The sequence below is a fragment of the Orcinus orca genome, chromosome 16, assembly GCF_937001465.1.
Source record: "Orcinus orca chromosome 16, mOrcOrc1.1, whole genome shotgun sequence".
Classification (NCBI taxonomy): Eukaryota; Metazoa; Chordata; class Mammalia; order Artiodactyla; family Delphinidae; genus Orcinus; species Orcinus orca.
This window is the reverse complement of record NC_064574.1, coordinates 52308096-52332465: the sequence shown is the minus strand read 5'-3', so window position 1 is coordinate 52332465 and position 24370 is coordinate 52308096. Positions and strand designations below refer to the sequence as shown.

At 43.6% G+C, this 24370-nt stretch overlaps 2 protein-coding genes across 2 annotated transcripts in view; one reads left to right on the top strand and one right to left on the bottom strand.

Moving 5' to 3' along the window:
* Window positions 1-14051, bottom strand: part of NAA60 (N-alpha-acetyltransferase 60, NatF catalytic subunit) — a 40667-nt gene extending 26616 nt beyond the window's left edge. Inside the window, exon 1 of the mRNA XM_033428961.2 lies at window positions 13852-14051. The gene's annotated coding sequence lies outside the window, so the exon portion shown is untranslated. The remainder of the gene's footprint in view (window positions 1-13851) is intronic.
* A 153-nt stretch (window positions 14052-14204) lies between these two features.
* ZNF597 (zinc finger protein 597) lies at window positions 14205-23175 on the top strand. Its single transcript, XM_049699018.1, is given in 4 exon segments — window positions 14205-14635; window positions 15517-15643; window positions 17672-18064; window positions 18067-23175. Coding segments are annotated over 4 exon segments (1254 nt in total). The 5' UTR covers window positions 14205-14602; the 3' UTR covers window positions 18768-23175.
* Window positions 23176-24370: the final 1195 nt, after the last annotated feature.

Here is a 24370-nt window from a genome sequence, read left to right as displayed (position 1 = left end):
TGTGTTAGAGGTGGCTAATTGTCCCCTAGTATCCACTGTCTTCCTCCTCCTCCTCTCCCTTCTTATTTATTTTTGGTTGTGTCGCGTCTCAGTTGCAGCATGTGGGATCTTTCATTGCGGGCACGCAGGCTCTTCACTGTGGCAGGCAGGCTTCTCTCGAGTTATGGCATGCGGGTTTTTTTTCCTTCTCTCCCTCTCTCTAGTTGTGGCGTGTGGGCTTCAGAGCATGTGGGCTCTGTAGTTTTCGGCACATGGGCTCTCTCGTTGAGGCCTGCAAGCTCAGTAGTTGTGGCACAGGCTTAGTTGCCCTGCAGCATGTGGGATCTTAGTTCCCCGATCAGGGATTGAACCTGCGTTCCTTGCATTGGAAGACAGATCCTTTACCACTGGACCACCAGGGAAGTCCCATCTTCCTTCTTTTTAAAAAGCAACTGCTTTCTCATATCCTCTTGTAGTAATAGAACAGCACCCCCTATAGCAGGTAATAGCTGTCAAGCTGAGCTTATACTTCTTACCCTCCCTTGCAGCAATGTGAGGCTATATGCCAAAGTTTTTACCGATGGACAAGAGTGGAAGTGATGTGGACAACTTAAGTTCTTAAGCATGCCCTTAAGAGGAAATTGCTTAAATATTAATAATTGGTGAAGCTAGGTGAAAGGTACATAGGTGCGTACTGCATTATTCTTTCAAATACTCAGAAGGTTTGAAAATTTTAAATTAAAAGGATGAGGTTTTACAAAAAGAAAATTGCTTGTTTTCATCATCCTTTCTGTTGCCTTCCGTCATGTTCCCATCCATGGAACATGGGGGCAGTGGTAAGCCCCTTCAATCACACAGGAAAGGCAAAACCCTTCCCAGGTCCTTGTTACTCAAAGTGTGGTCTTGTGGTCCAGCAGCATGAGCATCACCAGGGAGCTTGTTTAAAATGCAGAACCTCAAGCCTCACAAGACTGAATCAGAATTTGCATGAAGCACTCTGTAAGTGTAGCAGAGTTACCATTCTGTTGTTTCCAGGGTTCTACATAGAGCACTAATAAGATGAATTGTCAAAACTGAGAAGGGCATCTACATCCATTAAAACTTTAAAAGCACTTTCTAAAAAAATGAGAAAATAATAACTATTCCCCCAGGGTTTACTATGTGCTGGGCACTGTGTAAGCAACTTACACAGGATCTCATTTATCCTCAGGACAATGGTTTCAGTCAGGTACCATGTGTTACTACAAGGGATATTCCAGGTAGTTGTCTTCTTTAAAAAAATTCCACTCTATCCCATTGTGTGGGTGGTATTGACTCCACCCCAAAATGGTCCCTACTTTGGTCTAACCCGTTAAGTTCAACCCATTCTCCCTTGGCTCAGCGACTGGCTCAGATAACCCAGCAAGTGGGAAGGGGCATCTCCTGACCACAGGAATTGGTTCAGGAAAGGTCTAATCAGCACTGAGCTCAATACTGATTGCTCCTCCAACTCTTTGCTTCCTGGTTTTTCTCTATTTTTGGTGTGTTTTGAGATATTTCTTCCACTTGATCTAAAAGACCACTGGCTTTATGATGACCATCCTCTCCTTCAATTCACCTACTGAATGTTAATTAATTAATTAGGCCACACCACACCATGCGGCATTCGGGATCTTAGTTCCCCAACCAGGGTTCGAACCTGTGCCCCCTGCAGTGGAAACGTGGATTCTTAACCACTGGACTGCCAGGGAAGTCCCTATTGAATGTAAATTTAAAAACAAAACAAAACAAAACATGCTTTTCAGTTCCAGAAAGTTTTGCTATAATCCAATCTCCTCCAGTCATCGTATTTGGGTAGAGCTGCCATCTGTCTCTTTCATAAGTTCTATTTCCTCAAGAGCTGCCTATTCTGAGGGTTCTGCCAGCTCCTTCTCCCTCTGGCTGCCAAGTCTCTTCAAGTTTACTGTTATTTTTCTCTTGCCTACTCATGACTGTTTTTACCCTCTGGCCATGGGTCAAGCACAGAGATATCTACAGGCACTACCAGTGGGAGGCGTCATCAGTCTCTACTTCTGCATTCGAGCCACGCTCCAAGCTGCCAAGAAGAGTGGTTCTCTGTGGAGCTCTTGAAGGGAAACAAACCCTCAATTCCTGCCTCCTCAGCTGCAGAGCCCTTTCCCAGCTTCTGTGATAGGGAGGTAATCAGGCTCTGCTGGGTCAGGGAGAGCCGCAAGCTACCATCTCCATGGGCAGGCTCTGCCGTTCCAGAGCCCCGGCTGAACTACTCTAATTATGGAAGTAGTACATGCTCACTGTAACAAATAGGAATTAACTTTCTCTGCCGTTCCACAAACTTCCAAGGCCAAGATCTCTCCAGAAATTAAGGCGAGATTAAGCATATTAATTTTCATCTCTCTCTGGTGCATAGAGGAATAAGGTTGGGTACTGCTGTCTTCTGCCAACGCTAGGTGATCCCAGCCACCCAGGGCCCTACTCACTGCTCTATCATAGATAGACTGCGGTTGGGGAGGTGGGGAGAGCAGGGGCTGGGGATAAGGTTTCCCTCCCAACACCCGGACATTCAGGTTGTAAGCAGTATTGCCACTAAAAACCTTGGACAGAAACCTGCACATATTTCAGATTACTTCCTTAGCGAAAATTCCTAGAATGTTGATTTTTAAATATATATATATAATATATATTCTTTTAAAAAAATATTTATTTATTTGGTTGCACCGGGTCTAAGTTGAGGCAGGCGGGCTCCTTAGTTGCAGCTCCAGGGCTCCTTAGTTGTGGCTTGCCAGCTCCTTAGTTGTAGCACGTGGACTCCTTAGTTGAGGTAGGAAGGCTCCTTAGTTGTGGCTCCACGGCTCCTTAGTTGTGGCTTGCCAGCTCCTTAGTTGCAGCATGTGAACTCTTAGTTGTGGCATGCATGTGGGATCTAGTTCCCTGACCAGGGATCGAACCCAGGCCTGCATTGGGAGGGCAGAGTCTTATCCACTGCACCACGAGGGAAGTCCCGAATGTTGGTTATTTTTAATTGATTTCAATTTGAAAACATTTCATTTTCATTTGAAAACAAATGCCACATTGCCTCCTGTCTCATACATCCTCACCAACATGGGATATCATCCCTCCTTACCTCTCTGCACTCTATAAGGGGGAAAAATATCTCATTATTTTAATGTGTACTTCTTAGTAAGTTTGATCACTTTTTTCTATTTTTATTAACCATTTACATTTCATCTTTATATGATTTTTACAGATGTATCCAACATATTTTGGTTTTGGTTTAACTTGGGGGGATTTTATGACAAACATTTTTTTAGAAGTACGCATGCCCTGGACTTCCCTGGTGGCACAGTGGTTGGGAATCCGCCTGCCAACGCAGGGGACACAGGTTCAAGCCCTGGGCCGGGAAGATCCCACATGCCACGGAGCAACTGAACCCGTGTGCCACAACTACTGAGCCTGCATGCCACAACTACTGAAGCCTGCGCACCTAGAGCCCGTGCTCCACAACAAGAGAAGCCACCACAATGCGAAGCCCGCACACCACAAAGAAGAGTAGCCCCTGCTCACCACAACTAGAGAAAGCCTGCGCACAGCAATGAAGAACCAATGCAGCCAAAAAATAAATAAATAAATTTTTTTAAAAAGTAAGAAGTATGCATGCCCATGGTAAAATTTTAAAAGCAGAACAAAAGGATATACGGTGAAAAGTAAGTTTCCTTCCCTCTGACTCTGAGTAACAGAGTTCTCCACTGTTACCAGCGTCTCTGCATGCTCTCAGAGATCTTATTTACACGGACAATATGATATTTTCATAAATAAAAAGCAAGTGTGAGTGAGATGAGGGCCGAACTTGGGTACTGGATGCTTGTCCTCCCTTCTTCCTTCAATTAAGGTTAGCCATGCACTATGCTGGGAGCTGTGGGTACCAGTAGTGACTAAGATGTGTTCTCTGCCTTTGAGAAGATGTGTGATTACAAGACGGTTTGATGAGGGTTTCAACAGAAGCACTTACACAGAATAATGGAACTTTTTGAATGTAATCTGAGTGAACATGTAGTTTCTAAGTGTCTGCTATGTGCTACACACTGTGTTACAGTCCTACAGTCCTTCCTCAATGTCCTCATTTACTCTCCCAATCACTCTGAAAAGTCAGTATTGTTGTCCCATTTTACAATGAAACACCCACCCAAGGCCTTTATAGCATGCAGAATGAAACTTCTCTCCCCAGGGGCACCATGAAGGATGAACGTCAAGAAACAAACAAATCGCTTCTTCATTTAAAGACGTGATGTGTTCTCTTGGATCACAACCTTCCTGACACCCAGGGGGACAGTTGACTTACCAAAATCAGCCTTTCCAGAAAGACACCAAAAACATTTTTCCAGGATCCCAGAAACAGATCATGAACAAGCCACTTCATGGCAAGCCCTGTAGACAGTCAGCTTGTTGACTAGCATCTGCTTTGCCTGAGAGGACTCTGGACCTCCCTGGGAGCACTCCCAGGAGAGGAGAAAGGTTCCAGGAGACAGGCTGGAGGTGCAGTGGATTGTTCTGACTCATGGTTCTGATGGGTTCATTAATATTTACATGGATCATAAGAAATCTGTTGCATTTCTTTACACTAAAAATGAAATATCAAAAAGGGAAAGTAAAAAAAAAACCAAAAAACCCCTTTTGAAACTGCATAAAAAAATAAAATACTTAGGAACAAACCTGACCAAGGAGGTGAAAGACTTATATGCTGAGAAGTATAAAACACTGATAAAGGAAATTGAAGATTATTCAAAGAAGTGTAAAGACATCCCATGCTCTTGGATTAGAAGAATTAATATTGTTAAAATGGCCACGTTACCCAAAGCAATCTACAGATTTAATGCGATCCCTATCAAATTACCCATGATATCTTTCACAGAACTAGAAAAAATAATCTTAAAATTTATATGGAACCATAAAAGACCCAGAATTGCCAAAGCGATCCTGAGGGAAAAGAACAAAGCTGGAGGCATAACCCTCTCAGACCTCAGACAATACAAAGCTACAGTAATCAAAACAGCGTGGTTTTGGCACAAAAACAGACATACGGAGCAATGGAAAAGAATAGAGAGCCCAGAAATAAACCCACACACCTACAGTCAATTAATCTTCAACAAAGGAGGCAAGAATATACAATGGAGAAAAGACAGTCTCTTAAGCAAGTGGTGTTGGGAAAGCTGGACAGTCGCATGTAAATCAATGAAGTTAGAACACTCCCTCACACCATACATGAATATAAACTCAAAATGGTGTAAAGACTTAAATATAAGACATGACACCATAAAACTCCTAGAAGAGAACATAGGCAAAACATTCTCTGACATAAATCATAGCAATGTTTTCTTAGGTCAGTCTCCCAAGGCAGTAGTAATAAAAGCAAAAATAAACAAATGGGATCTAATCAAATTTACAAGCGTTTGCGAAGAAATGGAATCCACAAACAAAATGAGAAGACAATCTACGAACTGGGAGAAAATATCTGCAAACGATGTGACAGACAAGGGCTTAATTTAAAAACTATACAAACTCAATAACAACAACAAAAACCCAATCAAAAAATGCGCAGAAAACCTAAATAGACATTTCTCCAATGAAGACATACAGATGGCCAATAGGCACATGAAAAGATGCTTAACATCACTAATTACTAGAGAAATGCAAGGGAATTCCCTGGCAGTCCAGTAGTTAGGACTTGGCGCTTTCACTGCCGAGGCCCAGGTGCAATCCCTGGTCAGGGAACTAAGATCCCACAAGGGCAGCACGGCCGAAAAAAAGAAAGAGAGAGAGAGAGAGAGAGAGAGAAATACAGATCAAAACTACAATGAGGTACCACCTCACACCAATCAGAATGGCCATCATTAAAAACTCTACAAATAACAAATGCTGGAGAGTGTGTGGAGAAAAGGGAACCCTCCTACACTGTTGGTGGGAAGGTAAATTGGTGCAGCCACTATGGAAAACAGTACAGAGGTTCCTTAAAAAACTAAAAATAGGGCTTCCCTGGTGGTGCAGTGGTTGGGAGTCCGCCTGCCGATGCAGGGGACGCGGGTTCGTGCCCCGGTCCGGGAGGATCCCACGTGCCGAGCAGCAGCTAGGCCCGTGAGCCATGGCCGCTGAGCCTGCGCATCCGGAGCCTGTGTTCTGCAGCGGGGGAAGCCACAGCAGTGAGAGGCCCGCGTACCAAAAAACAAAAAACAAAAAACTAAAAAACTAAAAATAGAGTTGCCATATGATCCAGCAATCCCACTACTGGGTATATATTACCCAAGGGGAAAGGGGTCGGGGAGGGATAAATTAGGAGTTTGGGATTAGCAGATATAAACTACTATATATAAAATAAACAACAAGGTCCTATACTGTATACCAGAGGAAAATATATGCAATAGTCTGTAATAAACCATAATGGAAAAGAAAAAAAATACACAAAGTAGATTTACATGGGCAAATATAAAAAAAAAATCTCTCTAGATATACTTAAGCGTAAAGAAGCAAAGGCTATAACATATTTGTATTGTAAAATAAACAATGAAAAAATTTGCATGAATCAAAGCCAGTACAACTAGGAACCAAATATTTTGCTTCCGGGGGGAGGGATAAATTGGGAGATTGGGATTGACATATATACACTACTATATATAAAATAGATAAGTAATAAGAACCTACTGTATAGCACAGGGAAGTCTACTCAGTACTCTGTAATGACCTATATTAGGAACAGAATCTAAAAAAGAGCAGATATATGTATAACTGATTCATTTTGCTGTACAGCAGAATCTAACACAACATTGTAAACCAACTATACCCCAATACAAACTAATTTCAAAAAATAAAAATAAAAAATAAAATAGTTTTACAAGGCAAAATAAAAATTTTGCTTCCAAAAAAATTCCCTTTGGGTGTAAAATGATGCAAGTGTATAAGCTGAATCACCAACAATGATACTGATTGCTGCAATTAAAACCAAGACAGAGGTGGCCACTTAGCCTGGACTCAGAGGGTCAGGCCAGTATATTGGGAAGGTCTGATTCTCCATTTTTATTGTCAGTGTACCATGAGACTGGGCTTACCAGTCAGGCTCACAAAAGACTGAGGCTTAAACCAAATTCTGGTTTACTTGTTTATAGTCAAGAGTCACTGGAATGCTCTTAACCCTGCTCCAGACACCTCCTCCTCTCTTAGTGTTCCTGGGAAACTAGACTGCTAACCAGAAAGTTCTTGGTGAGCAGCGTACAAAGAGGAAAGAAAAGAGAGCCTTAAGGGAGATCTTTTACTCAGGCCTTTCTCAAAGGTCAGGAATGCTTGCCCCTCAAGTCCATGTTCCTTGTGTCTGAGCAGTGCCAGGAGGGCTGCCAGACTCTTGCTGACTCTTCTTTCTCTTGGCTCCATTCAGACTAGGCCGCTCTGTAAACACATTACTTTTCAGATCCATAAATCACGCCTTAACTTCCCAGGCTTTCCTTAAGGTTATTTTTTATTTATTTATTTATTTTATTTTGGCTGCACAGGCTCTTCGTTGCAGCATACAGGCTTCCCTAGTTGCATTGCACGGGTTTCTGTAGTTGCGGCACGCAGGCTTAGTTGCAGGATGTGGTATCTTAATTCTCCGACCAGGGATCGAACTGGGGCCCCCCTCATTGGGATCGCAGAGTCTTAACCACTGGACCACCAGGGACGTCCCAAGGTTACTTCTTATTTCTGCAGAAACATGATTTTATCTTCATTTTCCCTGTTTAATTCTCAAAATTCAGCCTTATTCCCCTCTTTCAAGTTCTTGGGAAACGCCTCATTACAGGAAGCTATCTGTGGATTACATTGATGTATCTGATTGCTAAAGCGCCAATACACAACAGTTTTATTTAGAAACCTTTTCAATTATAAAGCTTATACTTTTTGAGCAGTTCTTTTATGGCAAGTGTTATGCAACCTATTTTCATGTAATCTTCCCAATTATCACCTGAGGCAGTTACAATCATTACTCCTATTTTGCAGATATGGAAACTAAGGCTTAGAGAGGTTAAATAATTAACCCAAGATGTTATAGCTGTTAAACTGTTAGGAGCAATTTCAACCCAGGCAATCTGACTCCAGAGCCCTGGCTTAAATAATCTGCTAATTATGGAAGAAATACATACTCACCGTAACAAATAAGAAAAATATAGAAAAAAGTATAAAAAAGAAAAAATTACCCTTTGCTCATCATCCAAAGATAATCACTTAACATTACTGTTTCCTTATTGCTCTTTTCAGTCTATTTTCAATAATTATGATGGCACTTTATGTACAACTTGGTATCCCATTTAAAAACTTATATTGGGGTCTTCCCTGGTAGTGCAGTCGTTAAGAATCCGTCTGCCGGGCTTCCCTGGTGGCGCAGTGGTTGAGAGTCCGCCTGCCGATGCAGGAGACACGGGTTCGTGCCCCGGTCCAGGGAGATCCCACATGCTGCAGAGCAGCTGGGCCCATGAGCCATGGCTGCTGAGCCTGCGCGTTCGGAGCCTGTGCTCCTTAACGGGAGAGGCCACAGCAGTGAGAGGCCCGCATACTGCAAAAAAAAAAAAAAGAATCTGTCTGCCAATGCAGGGTACACGGGTTCGAGCCCTGGTCTGGGAAGATCCCACATGCCACGGAGCAACTAAGCCGGTGCGCCACAACTACTGAGCCTGTGCTCTAGAGCCCACGAGCCACAACTACTGAAGCCCGTGCACCTAGAGCCCGTGGTCTGCAACAAGAGAAGCCACCACAATGAGAAGCCCACGCACCGCAACGAAGAGTAGCCCCCACTCGCCACAACTAGAGAAAGCCATGCTCAGCAACGAATAACCAAAGCAGCCAAAGATAAATAAATAAATAAATTTATAAAGAAAAAAAACATATTGGAAGCATTTCCACATGTTATCAAAAACTCCTTATATATATAATCTTAATTGGCTGCAATCTTTCCTCCTGAGAGGAAAAATACTTAGAAATTAGGTCATTTTTCTCCAATTTTTCTCTACTGTAAATAATTCTGCAATGAACTTCATGTTTTCCCATCCATTTCCATTCATCTTTTTCCATATTCAACATATTTCCTTAGGATAACATGGCAATTATTGCCAGCTGTCCCCAGTGTCTACCTCCTCCTTCTTTCTCATTGTAACAGAACTTGTGCTTTTTAGCTGGGTGTGGGCTACCAGAGTGATACTATGCTTCCTAGCCTCCCTTGAGCTAGATGTGGTTATGTGACCACGTGACTAAGATCTAGCTAATGGAATGTGAACAGAAGTGATACGTGCAACCTCCCAAGTTCCACCCTGAAAAGGAAGGGACATGCCCTCCCTTTCTCCTTCCTGTTGGCTGCAATGCAGGTGTGGTACTGAGCCATACTGGGCGAGAGTCATGCTTAGGATACGAAGCACTCTAAGATAGTGGAGCACAAAGCAGAAGAAGCCTGGGTCCCCAGCAACTTTCCAAAGCATAGTTATCAGACCAGCTTGGATTGTATGTGGGAGAAAAATACATTTCTATTTGTTTAAGCCAATGTTATTTTGAATTTCTTAGTATAGTTAATGAAATCAGATGCCCAGTTAAAACATAGATTTTTAGAATTAAATTTACAGAGTCAAATGGTATGAATAGTTTTCAACCACACAATGCATACAATAGGGGCAAATTACTTTACAAGAGTATACTGAGTATACTTGCTTACCCACCAACCAGCAAAGTAAAAGCTTTTGTCTCACTAAACCCCCTCTATCATTCAGTATTAATAATTTTTTAAATGTTGACTAGCAAGATGGGTTTCATTTCAGTAGGTTCCCTCTGACTATGAGGGCATCATCCACAGCAAGGCAGAGCAGGCTTTTACATCGTTTATCCTTTTGCTGTTAATTGTAGTTATAATCACTTTTACAAAACTTTTTTGATTGTTTTTTAAATCTATGTACTGGATTGTTTAAGTGATCTTCAGTCCTTTTATACATTTGCCTTTCCTATTGTGATTTTCCCATTCCTATAGATCCTTGCCTCTTTTCTATTTAAGGAAGACTTTTCAATTATTTCTTTTAGGGCAGGTTTAGTGTTGTTGTATTCTTTTAGTTTTTGTGTAGGACACAGCAGGCTTTGACTCACTCCCTGGAACTCTTCTCTGCACTCCGGCTGGCTCAGTCCCCCGTCCCTCCAGGTACAGCCATTCTTATGCTGCAGGGGAGAAAGAGGTAGGCCATCACTTTGCTCCTGGCCACGCCATGTCTGTAACTCTCAGGCCAAGTGTCTCAGACAAGTCTGATCTCAGAATTCTCAATCTGATGGGCCTTTTCGGGGAAAATGAATTATCTGAGCACACAGTCCTCTAACCTACTATCCAACCCATCGTTTCTTCTCCGTCCTCACTGTGTTTAACCTGCATTCTCTGTAGATCTCATTACCCTCCAGGAATCTCTGGTTGCAGCTTCTATTTGCAAGAATTAATCAGTATCAGTAGATCTAGAACCTTTCTTTGGAAGCGTCTCTGGCCTCAGTGACTGAAAAAGAATCCTGCTAGAGTTGATATGGAGCAAAGCCACTTTCTGGTAATGGGATTAACGTACCAGGGGTACATTTTAGAGTCCTGACTTCTTTCTGATGAAGGAACTCCTGCCCAGCTAGAGGTGATCCTAGCTTCAAATCATGAGAGCCTCTTATTCTTGGTTAAAGTAAAACCTGCAGGCATGACCTACAGCCATCATTCCCCAATTAGAGACAAACTAGTGAACTCAGCTTTCTAACTGCTCAGTCAGGCATTTTGGATACTTATGAGAAAAGCCTCTTGCTGAAGTCGGGAAAAAAGATTATTCTTGCTTGTCTAGACTCCTTTGGTGCACTGTAAGAAGACCTTGTCAACTTCCCATTGGTAGTAAAATCTCATGAAGGATACACTAAAGGCTCTAAGCAGTGGTCCCCAACCTTTCTGGGCTCAGACACCTGTTTCATGGAAGACAATTTTTCCATGAACAGCGGTTGGGGGGGGCGGTGTTGGGGAATGGTTCAGGCGATAATGCCAGCGATGGGGAGCAATGTGGAGCGGCAGATGAAGCTTCACTCGCTCGCGCCCTGCTCACCTCCTACTGTGAGGCCCAGTTCCTAACAGGCCACAGACCGGTACCAGTCCATGGCCTGGGGGTTGGGGACTCCTGCTATAAGAACAACAGACATACTTATTTTTAAGTAATAAACCCTAAAAAGCAGTACCATCTGGGAATGTTAAAAACACCAAACCTGGGAATTCCCTGGTGGCCCAGTGGTTAGGACTCAGCACTTTCACTGCTGGGGACCAGGTCTGACCCCTGGTCTGGGAACCAAGATCCCGCAAGCTGCGCAGCATGGCCAATAAACACCAAACGTAGTGAGTAATTCATTCTGGAAGTCATGTTTAAAATTACCAAGGAAAAAATATATACTTAACAATAAATAGTGATAATGTCTGGGTGATAAGAATGTGGTGCATTTATTTTCTATTTTTTAATCTGTATTTTCTAACTTTCTAAAATGTACATATACTGTTTTGTAATAATAAAAAGTTACTTTTAATTTTAAAAAAGATGATGTGATCTTCAGAGAGAAAGCAGATATTTGGCTATGGAAAGAATTTTAATACATACAAATTATTATTATTATTGGTATGTTAGGGGCTGAAATGAAGAATCTTGTCAAAGGGTTGTGGCAGAAGAATTTTTAAGTTTGGATGATTAATATCTGTCACTTGAACTTCTAATGGATACATGGTCAAGCACCTCTGATTTTTAAAAAATCAAGTTAGAAAAATAAATAAATAAAAAATCAAGTGAGGTATATAATTCAGTCTTATTCTTTCAATCTCGGTCTATCATAGACTTTGTATCTCATCTCTTTCCTTTAAGCAAGATCAAGCTTTCAAGCTGCTTCTTCTTTTTTTTTTTTTTAGATGTTGGGGGTAGGAGTTTAGTAATTTATTTATTTATTTTTGCTGTGTTGGGTCTTCGTTTCTGTGCGAGGGCTTTCTCTAGTTGTGGCAAGCGGGCGCCACTCTTCCTCGCGTTGTGCGGGCCTCTCACTATCGCGGCCTCTCTTGTTGCGGAGCACAGGCTCCAGAGATGCAGGCTCAGTAGTTGTGGCTCACGGGCCTAGTTGCTCCGCGGCATGTGGGATCCTCCCAGACCAGGGCTCGAACCTGTGTCCCGAACCTGTGTCCCCTGCATTAGCAGGCAGATTCTCAACCACTGCGCCACCAGGGAAGTCCGAAGCTTCTTCTTTCTTGATCTACTTGTTTAGTTTTGGTAGTCAGAAGGCCTAGGGAAGATTTTGTTTCCTCTCCTGTTTCAAAGATAACTCTCCGGTTACCCAGTGACTTAATACCACAGGCTTAACTTCTGGTCATTGGAAACTGGGTTTATCTCTTTGTAATAATGAGAACAGGATTCAAAGTAAAGGGCCATTAGAGCCACTTGTTCTTGGTGAAAGGGCCACAGATCAAAATCAGGAGGATCTGAGCCCCAAATGAGATATCTCTGATGTAAGAATACCATAAAATTAAGTACAAAGGAAGAGGGGAAAGAGGACTACTTGAACAGCACTGTGATTACATGGTGAACATGTACCAGGCCATTAGCTCTTCTTCAACATTTACATTTTGGGTTGGTCTAGCCTGTAGGAAAGTTTGTCTTTATCATTCTTCCACCTGTCCTTTCAGCACCTTTTTCCTTCCTCCTGGGACCCCCAGATACCTCTTTTGTGACCCATCCCCACAAGGCCTAGCTCTACCTGTCAAGATGTCACTTGTGGCAGATACTGTTAGTTAACCTGTCTATTCTTCGTCCTTCTTTTTATTTTCCAACAGAGCCCTGATTTTGTGCAGGCAGATGGTCAGGAGAGACTGGCTCCCCTGGAGGTGAACCATGATGGGTGAAAACCAATACAGTAGCTAGTCTTTTTACCCTTGATAATGATTGGTTTAGGTTTGGTACATGACACAATGCTTGTCTGCATGTATTACGTGGATTCCATTGCCATCTTCCCCAACATGCTAAGGATGGCAGAGGAGAAATATGGAAGTATTGGGACCATGATGGTGTCATTATGCCACTGAATTAATCAACCTATAACTGCCCTACCTTTGAACATTTTGTTGGGTTTTCTGTTACTTGCAGCTGAAACTAGCCTATCTAATATTCCACCAAATCCCGTTACTTATTTTGTCAACTCTGATAATATTGTTTCAATTAATATGCAACCACTCCTTGAGTGACCTTTTAGGTACAGGAACATGCCTGGCACAAGAATAAGAAAATATATTGAGACATATTCAGAATTTTCTATTAAGGTAAATATCACCCTTGTTTTTTCAGACACTTTTGTAAACTGACAATTTCTTTGAAACTACCCTCTGAGGAGAGGCTTCTGAGTTCTTTGCAGCTGAGGAAAGCAAAGTTGTATATAGGCCAAAATGACACAAGCAATTAGTGGCAAAGCTGCGGAAGCAGCTCAATTTTCTAATTCCAAATCCCTACACCACGGCACACAATGCCAGTAAAGTGGAAAATATGTGGCAATGGGGCAGGTCGAATGGGAGGTATTAAGAAGCATACAACGTCCCGCGAAGCAATCCGATGGCTCTACTACCGCTTGAAGTCCGCTGTGGCTCCAAGCCTGACATGGCTAGGTTGGGCTGCAGTCGCCGGTCACAATGCCCCTAGAATACATTGCGTTGGAGCAACCGGCCTGCGCCGACCTGAACTTTGTCCACCCAGAAGACACCCCTTTACATTCCATGGCCCCGCAGTCCGCCCAAGACCCAGCGGACTACTCAGGCTAAGACTAGGACCCGCATTCCTAGCCACTCAGGCATCTCACCTCGGCCGGACCAAAGTTTCGGACCCACAGGGTACTGCTGGCCGAACCCACATTTCAGTACCGATACTCTTCAGGTTGCGGATTCTCTCCGTCTACTTGCTTTCCTTCTTCCCTGAAACATTACGTCCCTCCGTGGTCTCCCTAACGCTCCACTTCACCAGGTCTGTGGGCACGAAGCTCACGGGGGAGACCCAGACAGCGGAACCGGAAATGCCTGGAAAAACTGAGGGAAAACTACATCTCCCAGAATGCCGGGTGAGCCGGGGGGGGAGGTTCTCCGTTAAGGCGCCCGATTGGTCAACACTTAAAAGGGCCTGCCCCCTCCTAGGTCACGCTAGCCAATCAGAGGCAGAGCTGCGTAGAAACATGGGGGCCGGCCGCATCCGGCGGCTTTCCCGGCAGGTCCAGCGTAGGGGAGCATGGGAGCGTGGGAGCCTAACGGTGGCGGCGTCTTTCGGTCTCGAGTCTCGGCTGGGCGTCGCTTTCTGTTGCTGTAGCCTGGTTAGCGGGAGGCTTCCTGAGATCTTTAGTCTCGGAGCCATAAGTGGGGCCCGGCCGGCCCGGGAGTCGGCCTTTACGAGGCTGGGCCGGGGAGAGGAGTCATAGGCTCAGGTCTTAAAGGGTGTGGGGATGCGAGGGGGTGCGTGTAGGAGCTTGGCAGCCGAATTGGCCCCTCCAAGTACTATTTTCTCCCTTCCAATATCTGTTGCGAAGTCCCTGTGGCGACTTGAAAACACTACCACTCCTCAACATGGCATCCACACTCTCTACATCCGGGGCCCAGGTGAGACCGGGTTCCCTTCTCTCGGTCCAAGTTCCGGTCGCTCCTTTCTGGCCTCTGCCTGGCCTCTTTTGGAGGAGGGTGAGGCATGCCCGTGATGCGAGGGGTCCTGATCCCCAGAGAGCCCTTTCACCAAGCTGTCTTTGTTTCTACCAGGCATATAGGAAAAATGGCTTATGAGAGCCTTCCTTTTAGAACCACCAACTGGGAGCAGGGCCCATTGGAGAAGGCTATTACAGGGTACCTCAAAGTGTCTTTCTGGAATGCTGCTCAAACTTAAAGAATTCTAAGCTTCATTCCACACCTGTTGAATAAACAGAAACAAACAGAAACCCCAGGTGATTCTTAATCACACCAGAGCTCTATTGATTTATACGTTTGGTAAACTTAGGGAAGGAGGAATAGGCCTGAATATGATGCAGTGAGCTTAGCCATGAGTGTGACCAAGAAGAAGGAGAGGGACCAGCAAAGGGAAGGATGTTGGGAGAACACTGGACCTCCTGTCCTGTCATGATTCTTCCCGGGCTGCTCAGTCTTCTCCTTTCCCTTAGAGCATCCCTACGTAATGGTTTCCTTAATGGTTCCCTGAGAGTTGTTCCCTCATCTTTTCTCTTCTAATAGGCTCTTCTAGAACTTCTCCCAGTTTACCGTTTTGGTCCTTATACCACTATCTCCAGTGGTGCATTTTTACTCTCTCCTTCCTAATCCCCACCTCCAGCCCTCAGAACCCATTCATACCCCCTCGCCAGCACTCAGGGACCTTTTCCACCAAGCCCTTTTCTCCCTTGCCTCTGATGTTTCTAGCTCTTCTCAGCCTTCCCAGACTGAGTAAGGGGGTAGCTTTCCAGCTTCTTGTCCTGAGATGGGCTCTCGTGTTGTTTCAGGGGCCAGTGCTGTTTGAGGACCTGGCTGTATATTTTTCTCAAGAGGAGTGTGTGAGTCAGCACCCTGCCCAGAGGTCCCGCAGCAGAGACACGCCACAGGAGTGTTTGGAGGATATGGCATTGATGGGTAACAATAGTTGTTTTCCCTGCATTTTTGAACTTTGGTCATTTCTAGGATTAGGATTGCATATCTCATCCGCATGTTGGTATGGGGGAGTGGGACCTATCCCTGAGTGATTTATGTGGACATGACAAGAACTTGCATGAGAGTGCAATTTTCAAAGGGTGAGTTGATTCTTAAAAGGCAAAAATTGGCAAGTCCCTGACGGTCCAGTGGTTAGGGCTCGGTGCTTTCACTGCCAGGAGCCCCGGACAGGGAACTAAGATCCCATGCAAGCCATGCAGCAGGGCAAAAAAAATTTAGGGATTTCCCTGGTGATGCAGTGGTTAAGAATCCACCTGCCAAAGCAGGGGACATGGGTTTGAGCCCTGGTCTGGGAATATCCCGCATGCCACGGAGCAACTAAGCCTGTGTGCCACAACTACTGAGCTTGTGCTCTAGAGCCCACGAGCCACAACTACTGAAGCCCGCATGCCTAGAGCCCGTGCTCCGCAACGAAGAGAAGCCACAAAAATGAGAAGCCCGCACCACAATGAAAAGCAGCCCCCGCTCTTGCAACTAGAGAAAGCCCGTGCGCAGCAGCAAAGACCCAACGCAGCCAAAAATAAATAAAAATAAATAAATTTATTTTTTAAAAAATTAAAAATTTTTTAAATTTGGAAATCGCTTTAATCTTAAGCGGATGGTATGCGTTTCTCATCTAAGAGGAACTATAATGTAGAAACATTAGTCATTTTATCCTAGTCAAGGATAAATCCTTGACTAGGGTTGACTGTTTGAACTTTCCCAGAACTCACATTTTATATTATCTACTTATGTCTTCATCGTGTTGTTTTCCTCTACCTTCTTGAACATGTGAAGCATATTTATAATAGCTCTTTAAACATTCTTTCTACTAGTTTTATCATCTGTGTCATTTCTGGGTCTGCTTTTGTTGATTGATTTTGCTCCTAGTTATAGGTCATATTTTTCTGCTTCTTTACATGCCTTGTAATTTTTGATTGGATGTTGGACATTGTGAGTTTTATGTTGTTGTATGCTGGCTGTTGCTGTATTTTCAAAACAATTTTTGGACTTTGGGGTAAGGTGCTAATTTATCAGTAAGTTACTTGGGATCAATATTATCCTTTCAAGGCTTGCTTTTTGCTTTGTTAGGGTGTGTTCAGAGCAGTCTTTAATCTAGGGCTGATGTGGCCTGCTGCTAAGGCAGTGTCTTTCTAAGCATACTGCCTGATGCTCTGTGTGGTAGGGAGTCTTTCCATTTTGGCTGGTGGGAGCATGAACTATTATGTGAATTCTGGAGATTGCTCTTTCTATTCCTTTCTGGTGGTTCTTTCCCTGACCTGGGGTAGTTTCCTTAGATGTATTTACAGATTAATATGCAGCCAGAGTCTTAAGGGGACCCCATCTAGACGCCCAGAGATCTCTGCCTGGGCATCTGCCTCTTCTCTGGTATTTTGCTGTCAAATTCTAGCAGCCTTGGCATTCCTGAACTCGGTCTCCTCGAATCAGCAAAACCACTGAAGACTGGATTTCCACACACTGCCCTGCAGCCCAGAAACCCTTTCCAGGCAGTGAGCTGGGGCAGTCATAGGGCTGTTGCTTTGGAAGGAAAGATCCCTTTTGGATTAATATATTGGCTTTATAAATTAAGACTATTTGGGGGCTTCCCTGGTGGCGCAGTGGTTGAGAGTCCGCCTGCCGATGCAGGGGATATGGGTTCGTGCCCCGGTTCGGGAGGATCCCACATGCCGCGGAGCGGCTGGGCCCGTGAGCCGTGGCCGCTGAGCCTGCGCATCCAGAGCCTGTGCTCCGCAACGGGAGAGGCCACAACAGTGAGAGGCCCGCGTACTGCCAAAAAAAAAAAGAAAAGAAAAAAGAATATTTGGGAAAATATTAAAAACTAATGCTTTTGGGCAGGCCTGAGTTTTGTCAGCCATCCTACAGCTTCCTGGTCCTCTGTGTAACTAGTTTGTTTTCCCCAGTACTACTTGAGGGTGTTTATGTTTTGCTTTGTTTTGTTTTTATCAACAGGAGGAGAAGGCAAGATTGAGATTAATCAGAAGCTAAGGCTAGAATCTATGGGACTTGAAGAGCTTGCCCTAGAAAAATACTCCATTGCTGTGCCCCTTGCCTATTACCCAGAAAAATCCTCTGAGCATGGAGTTGGAAACCTTGAAAGGAAAATGTCAGGTAGAACTCCTGCTTGCAAGAAAAGTTTCATAAGCCTTTTAGTTACCATTGAAAACCACACCCCTTTGATAGAACTATCTCAGTGTTTAGGAACCAGAGCACTTTCTGAAATTCTTGAATTTCCTGGGGAAGAAGCCAAAAATTCATACAAGTGTCCTGAATGTGACCAAAGCTTCAGTGATAGCTCATACCCTGTTTTGCATCAGAAAACGCATTCAGGAGAGAAAAAGTATAAGAAGATTTTTGGGAGAAGATTTTCAATCACAGAGCCAACTTGAGAACACACCAGCGAATCCACACCGGCGAGAAACCGTTTAAGTGTGCCGAGTGCGGCGGCAGCTTCCGCCAGCACTCACATCTGTCTCGGCACATGAATATCCATGTAAAGGAGAAACCCTACACCTGTGGCATATGTGGAAGAGGTTTCATGTGGCTCCCAGGATTGGCACAGCATCAGAAAACCCACACTGCCAAAAAAGCCTGTGGTAAATATTTTGGTCAGAAAACAAATCTGGCTTTGCCTGAGAAAAGGCACGGGTCAGCCAGCCGGCACCCATGCAGTCTGAGCAGGAAATGCTTTGGGCAGCCCTCGCACTTGGCCCTCCCCGAGTGGGGCCACGAGGACAACCCTGAACACTGCAGCGACTGCGGGGAAAATTTGCTTTCATTCTCAAAATTCGAACCCTTAAAGCGTCCTGAGTGTTCACTGACCTTTCTTCGTATCTCTGAGCTTATCTCCCATCAAAGCATTCACAGAGGGGAAAAGCCCCATAAATGCAAACCCTGTGCAGAATGTTTTATTTTGGACTCAAAGCTTGCATGCCACCAGAAGAACCACACAGGAGAACCTTTTAAGTGTACCATGTGTGGGAAAAGTTTCAGGTTGAAAACACATCTCATTGTCCATCAGCAAATCCATGCGCAAAACACCACGTAAATATAGCAAGTTTTCATTAATGCTTGTGCTTCTCAGTATTTATACTGAAAACTGGGGCACAATTACCCTTTATGTGCCAGGTACTGTGCTAAGCATTTTACACACATTCCATGTAATATATCATTTAATTTTCACCACAACCTTGATTTAGGCACCATGATTTCTGTTTTATAATCGAGGAAGTATAGTCAGTGTCACAGCTACTGAACAAAGCCAGAATTCTAACTCAGTAGCTCAGTTACTATCCAGATTCCATTTGTATGAGCTGGAGAAAGATACAGAACTTACAAAAAAAAAATTCAGTTTTCACTAAAATGAAGGTTATTGCTAGAGTTCTTTTAATTTTGTTTACATGATTTTTAAGTAAGTTTTAGAAGGCAAATTTATTTATTTGCTAGTTCTGCAGATCTAGGATCTAGGAAAGTAAGTACCTTTATATATATTTTATACTTTTTTTTTTTTTTTTTGCTGTAACAATCAGAATGTAATGTTTGTATGAGATCATTGTTTTACATATGAATTTCTGGAGGGGTTTGGAAGCTTTTTTCCTTCCATGTGAAGTGTTCCCAAATGGGTTGGACTAGTTAGTGTCGAGGTGGCTGTTAGTATCCGTGAAGTTAGTATCCATTCTCAGATCTGATGCCACTGGCCTTTGTGATTCAAGTGTTTGGAATCACACTTAGTGATTCCAAAGCACTCCCTTAGTGCTTCATCCCAAGCCTGACTTACGTATATGGTTACAAAGCAACTGAAAGACTGTTCAGGACTTGAGGTTCAAACTCCATCCCTATAATCAGATTGCAAACTCTACAGAGTGTAGTTTTAGTTTAGTTTAGGTTTTAGTTGAGTTTGGTTTAAGAAAAAAGTTTTTCTTCCTCATATCCAAAGAAAGATACATATAGAAAATTGTTAGAACTTAATCAAAATACTTGAAAATATATAGGTCTTTAGATACTGCTGTTACATGTAAATACTGGAGCAAAATATTGTTAAATGGAATGGTTATTAATGTTAAAGAACCAGGGGATCTTGTAAATGTTACATTCATGTAGAATTTCTCTTTAAAGCAAAATTGTATACCTATCAGCAAAGCAGCATTTAAAGGGGTTTTTGATTGGGATGTGAGAATGGTCTTATTCTATATAAATGGTATAAAAGTATGGCATTTACTAAAATGGGATTATCACTGGGAAACCTCAGGAGTAATAATAGACCTCTTTAGGACTAATTGGAGGAAAGTAGTACCTGGAAGGTAGGGTCTTTCTACTGAACAGCAGATTGAGAACTGAATGTACAAAAAGGTGCTGGCTACTGCTGTAAGTTCTTAACAGTGATTAGAGGCAGGAAGATTCTGTTGGTGAGGAAAAGGGAAACCAATAGCCCTAACCCAGCTCACCCACTCCTTTCCCCCTTTTCCTTCTTCTTCTTTTGCTTCTTGTTTGCAGATCCACAGTTGAGACCCTGTGCTCTGTATGTCAAGGTCACACTTGGCTCATTGTTTCCGATGTCTCCACTCTTAGGATACAGGACACCAGTCTGCCGGGCCTTTGGGGTCTCAAATAAAAAAGCGAGGTCTCCTATAGGTTCTTCAGCAAGTCTCTCTGTCTGAGGTGTTTAGAATTGTGTAGAAAGATGGTCTCCAGTTAGGTTTCTTATCAGCCAGCTCTGGGATATAAAGACCTTTGCTAAATATCATAAAGTACTGCCTCCCTGCTTTCCTGCTTCTGCCTTCCGTGGGAGCAGCTGGCACAGTGTACCATTGGCACATAGTAGGGGCTCCCATATTTCAGTTAACTGAAGAGTTGCAGGGTCGGGGATGAAATTGGGAAAGAGGTCCCTAGTAGCAGAGTTGCTGCAGAAAGAAGTAGAGAAGACTATTTTAGAAGGCATGTGGACAGAGTGGCGCTGACCTGAAACATGGAAGCTGTCATCCTTTCCTTTGTTCCTAAGAAAGTACAGGGGAAGGTGAAAATTCATACCATAAATGACGTTCTGCACTCAGCATGGGAAGTTACCTTTCCAGATGAGGTTTTCTTCACAATTAACTTCAGTTTTTACATTTTTATTTTCTAGATTTTGGAAGATTATGCCAAACCTCCATAAGAGATTAGAAAAATATCTTTTACAAAGACATTAATATATACATGAGTATAATTAAAATGCCTTTTTGGTGTAATATTGTTAATGATTGTTATGCGGAGGAAAAAAAAATCCCTGAGTGTCAGCTACTGTGAAAGAGGCATCTTTTCAGTTGTTGCTTTATTGTGCACTTGCACCTAAATCCATTTGCTGGATGTAATTCGAGCTGCTCTGAGCCCAAGGAGTTGAAGGAAGCGGTCAGTATTCATCAGTGAGACCCATGCTGGTTTTATACAGATGGATTTTTCACCTTCTATTTACAGTGTTAACTGACAGATTCCACAGATGGTCATTAATTTAGAGACATCATTAGCCTACCATGTTACTTTCAATGAATACTTGGATGAAAGTTAATATAGGGATGAAAAACTAAATGCAGGAGGTTATTGCTAGGAACAGTTGGTTCACAACATTTTGCAGCATGGATGTTGACACGGGCAGAGTGAAAACTTTGTACTGAAGAATTCAATTGTTGAACAAATTTCTTTGGTTTTGTTGTTGATGCAGTGATGAAAATGTGTATTAAAGTCCTTAATGTGATTGCTGGACTATCAGGTTCTCTAACATACATCATTGATGAAACAGCATTATTCCAATAGCATGCAGATGTTAACAGTTTACATTTTGTAATTAAAGAAACTGTGGAATTTAATTGTTATTCTTGAAGGAGTTGAACTCAAAATAGTTTTGTTTACAGCGTTGTTGCAGTAGGTAATAGTCTATTCACATCTCTGCATTTAACATAGAAAATGACTAACCCAGTAATTCAGGGAGTTAAAACTAAAAACAAGTGACATTTCACAGCAAATGCTGTTCTGAGTCTTTGACTCCTGTGATTCCATATAATTAAGTGGCATTGTTCTGATGACTGCAGCATGTCATACAATCTGATACTGCAGATTTTGCTCAAAGTAATCTGCCAATTTACTGCATATGTGTACTAAGCAGGTTATAGTTTATCTGAATAAAGAGTCTATTTGAAAGTTCATTAAACTTGTTAAGCCTATAGGATTTCCGTTGGAAAGTGTTTTTGCTTGGACATCTGTTTAAAAAGTAACTAAATAATCTTCATTAGAAGTGTTTATATTCATCTGTTTTAGTTTTGTAGATAGAGCTATTGATCTGATATCAGGATGACCATTATCCATCTTTTCACGGCCTGACTACAGGTGTTTTGTCTTATTTTTTGACAGCCTTCTTTGTATTAACAATCTAGGGAGTGTGGGGATATGATATAAATATACAGTTATATAAACCTGAGAATATGCTGCAATCTCTAGTTCCTTTGGATACCTTAGAAGTAATATGTTTGTTGGAGGCACTTGTGCTGTTTGTTTAATGTTTGGATTTTACAGTTTTTGGTGTATTCTCATCAGTCTTAGCTCTAGAGTTCAAGCTCTCACTGGGCAGTGATTACTGTCTGATGTGCAAATTGGCATCTAATAAATGCTTTTTTATGATGATGACAATGAAGTGAACTTTAAAATTTTTTTTTTACACTTTAGTAGTTTGAGATACCAATGAGTTGTGACATTGTGTGGCAGGATTGTGGCTTGGAAGGGGTTAATGAGTGACTTCAGCCGTTTAATAATGGAGGTAAAATCTTTTGCTCGCCGAAGTCAGAAGAAAACTCCAGCACAGCTCCCGGGAGACGGCGTTAGACGTCATCTTCCCTTCCAATCTTTGCTCCACGACGGCTATACCTCCGGCCACGCAGGCCACCAAAGCCCTGCGTGGGCCGCCGTCTGGAGCGGGGGTTGGAGCTGAGGACTCGTGGAGTAAGGCTCCCAGAAGGCTTTGCGAGGCCTGGGAGACCTTGCGGCGCTCGGCCACCGGCAGCGCAGGCCGGCGGAAACACCAACGAGACGAGACGCGCTAGAGCGGCCCACAAGGCTGGGAATCGAAAGTCCTACGCTTACTTCCGTCGCCCTATTCCGGCGGCAGAGCTGCGCGTTCCTGTAGCGGCCGTGTTGCTCGGCCAGGCTCCCAGCCCACCTCCGCCACCTAACGAGAGGCGGCCTCTGCAGAACCCGAGCGGAGCGGGTGAGAGCGTCTGCGGAGGGCTCCTCTGGTCTCTCCCTCCGCACCAGCGGGAAGGTTACGCGGGTGGGCCATCCCGAATCTCGCACTGGTGACGGGAAAAGGAGCCCGGCGCTACCTCCTGGGCCCTAACCCTACTTTGGCAACGCGAAGCTATGGGCTCGCCCTGTTTGTCTCTTAACTTGAAAGGGACGCTTTGAGCTTCTCACTTGTCCTGGGTAGAGTGTCTTCTACCAACTAAAGAGTGTCGCTGCCTGTCCAGTTCTGCAAGGCTTGAGTCGTTAGCCATTGCAGTCACTGACCTTCAACACAACCCGAAAGGAATTCAGGGCGAAGGTCAGGAATGAGGCACTCTGTGCTCTGGGAAAACTGGCAGAGCAGGCCTTCAGAGAGTGAGATATTTTAAGGAGAAAATTTTATGAACCCAGATTCTTGCATCGTCCCATACTTGGAAAAGCACTAAAAGCATTACTGAGATATCTGTTCCTTGTGAATAGCAGTAACCTTCTACCTAGGGGCGTGCTGCATACCTCTTCGTCAAAATCACATATATCCCCCTCCTAATTTCTTCAGAACAGTTTCTCAGAGCTATCTGAGAGGCTGTCTCCCTAGCTGTAGTCCTCAGTAAGACAATGAATAAACTTGACTGACAACTTTTAAGTTGTGTGTTGTTTTAAACGTCGACACTTCTCTTTGGAACCAGCGGCAGTCTCCTCACCTGATTTCTGTGTACTCCACAGCCAAATTCTAACATGCTTTTGGTCAGAGTGTATCTTGGGATCACCTGAATCCATACTCCCCACTCCCCCTTTCCCGCCCCAACTCCCAAGCGAGCTTAGCCACTTCCATGACTACAAGCACCTCACTTTATGTCTAGCCCCAATTTTTCTTCTCTCCTGCACTCTAGATGCCTGTATTCAAGTGCAAAAGAGAGATTTTTTTTTTTTGCGGTACGCGGGCCTCTCACTGTTGTGGTCTCTCCCGTTGCGGAGCACAGGCTCTGGACGCGCAGGCTCAGCGGCCATGGCTCACGGGCCCAGCTGCTCCGCGGCATGTGGGATCTTCCCGGACCGGGGCACGAACCCGTGTTCCCTGCATCGGCAGGCGGACTCTCAACCACTGCACCACCAGGGAAGCCCCAAGAGATCTTCCTTTGGTGTCTCTGAGGCATGAAAACACATGCCCAATGGAATATTACTCAGCCATAAAAAAGAACGAAATAATGCCATTTGCAGCAACATGGATGGATCTAGAGATTATCATATTAAGTGAAGTAAGACAGAGAAAGACAAATATATGATATCACTCATATGTGGACTCTAATTTTAAAAAATGATACGATTGAACTTATTTACAAAACAGAAACAGATTCACAGGTATCAAAAACAAACGGTTACCAAAGGGGAAACGTGGGGAGAGGGTAG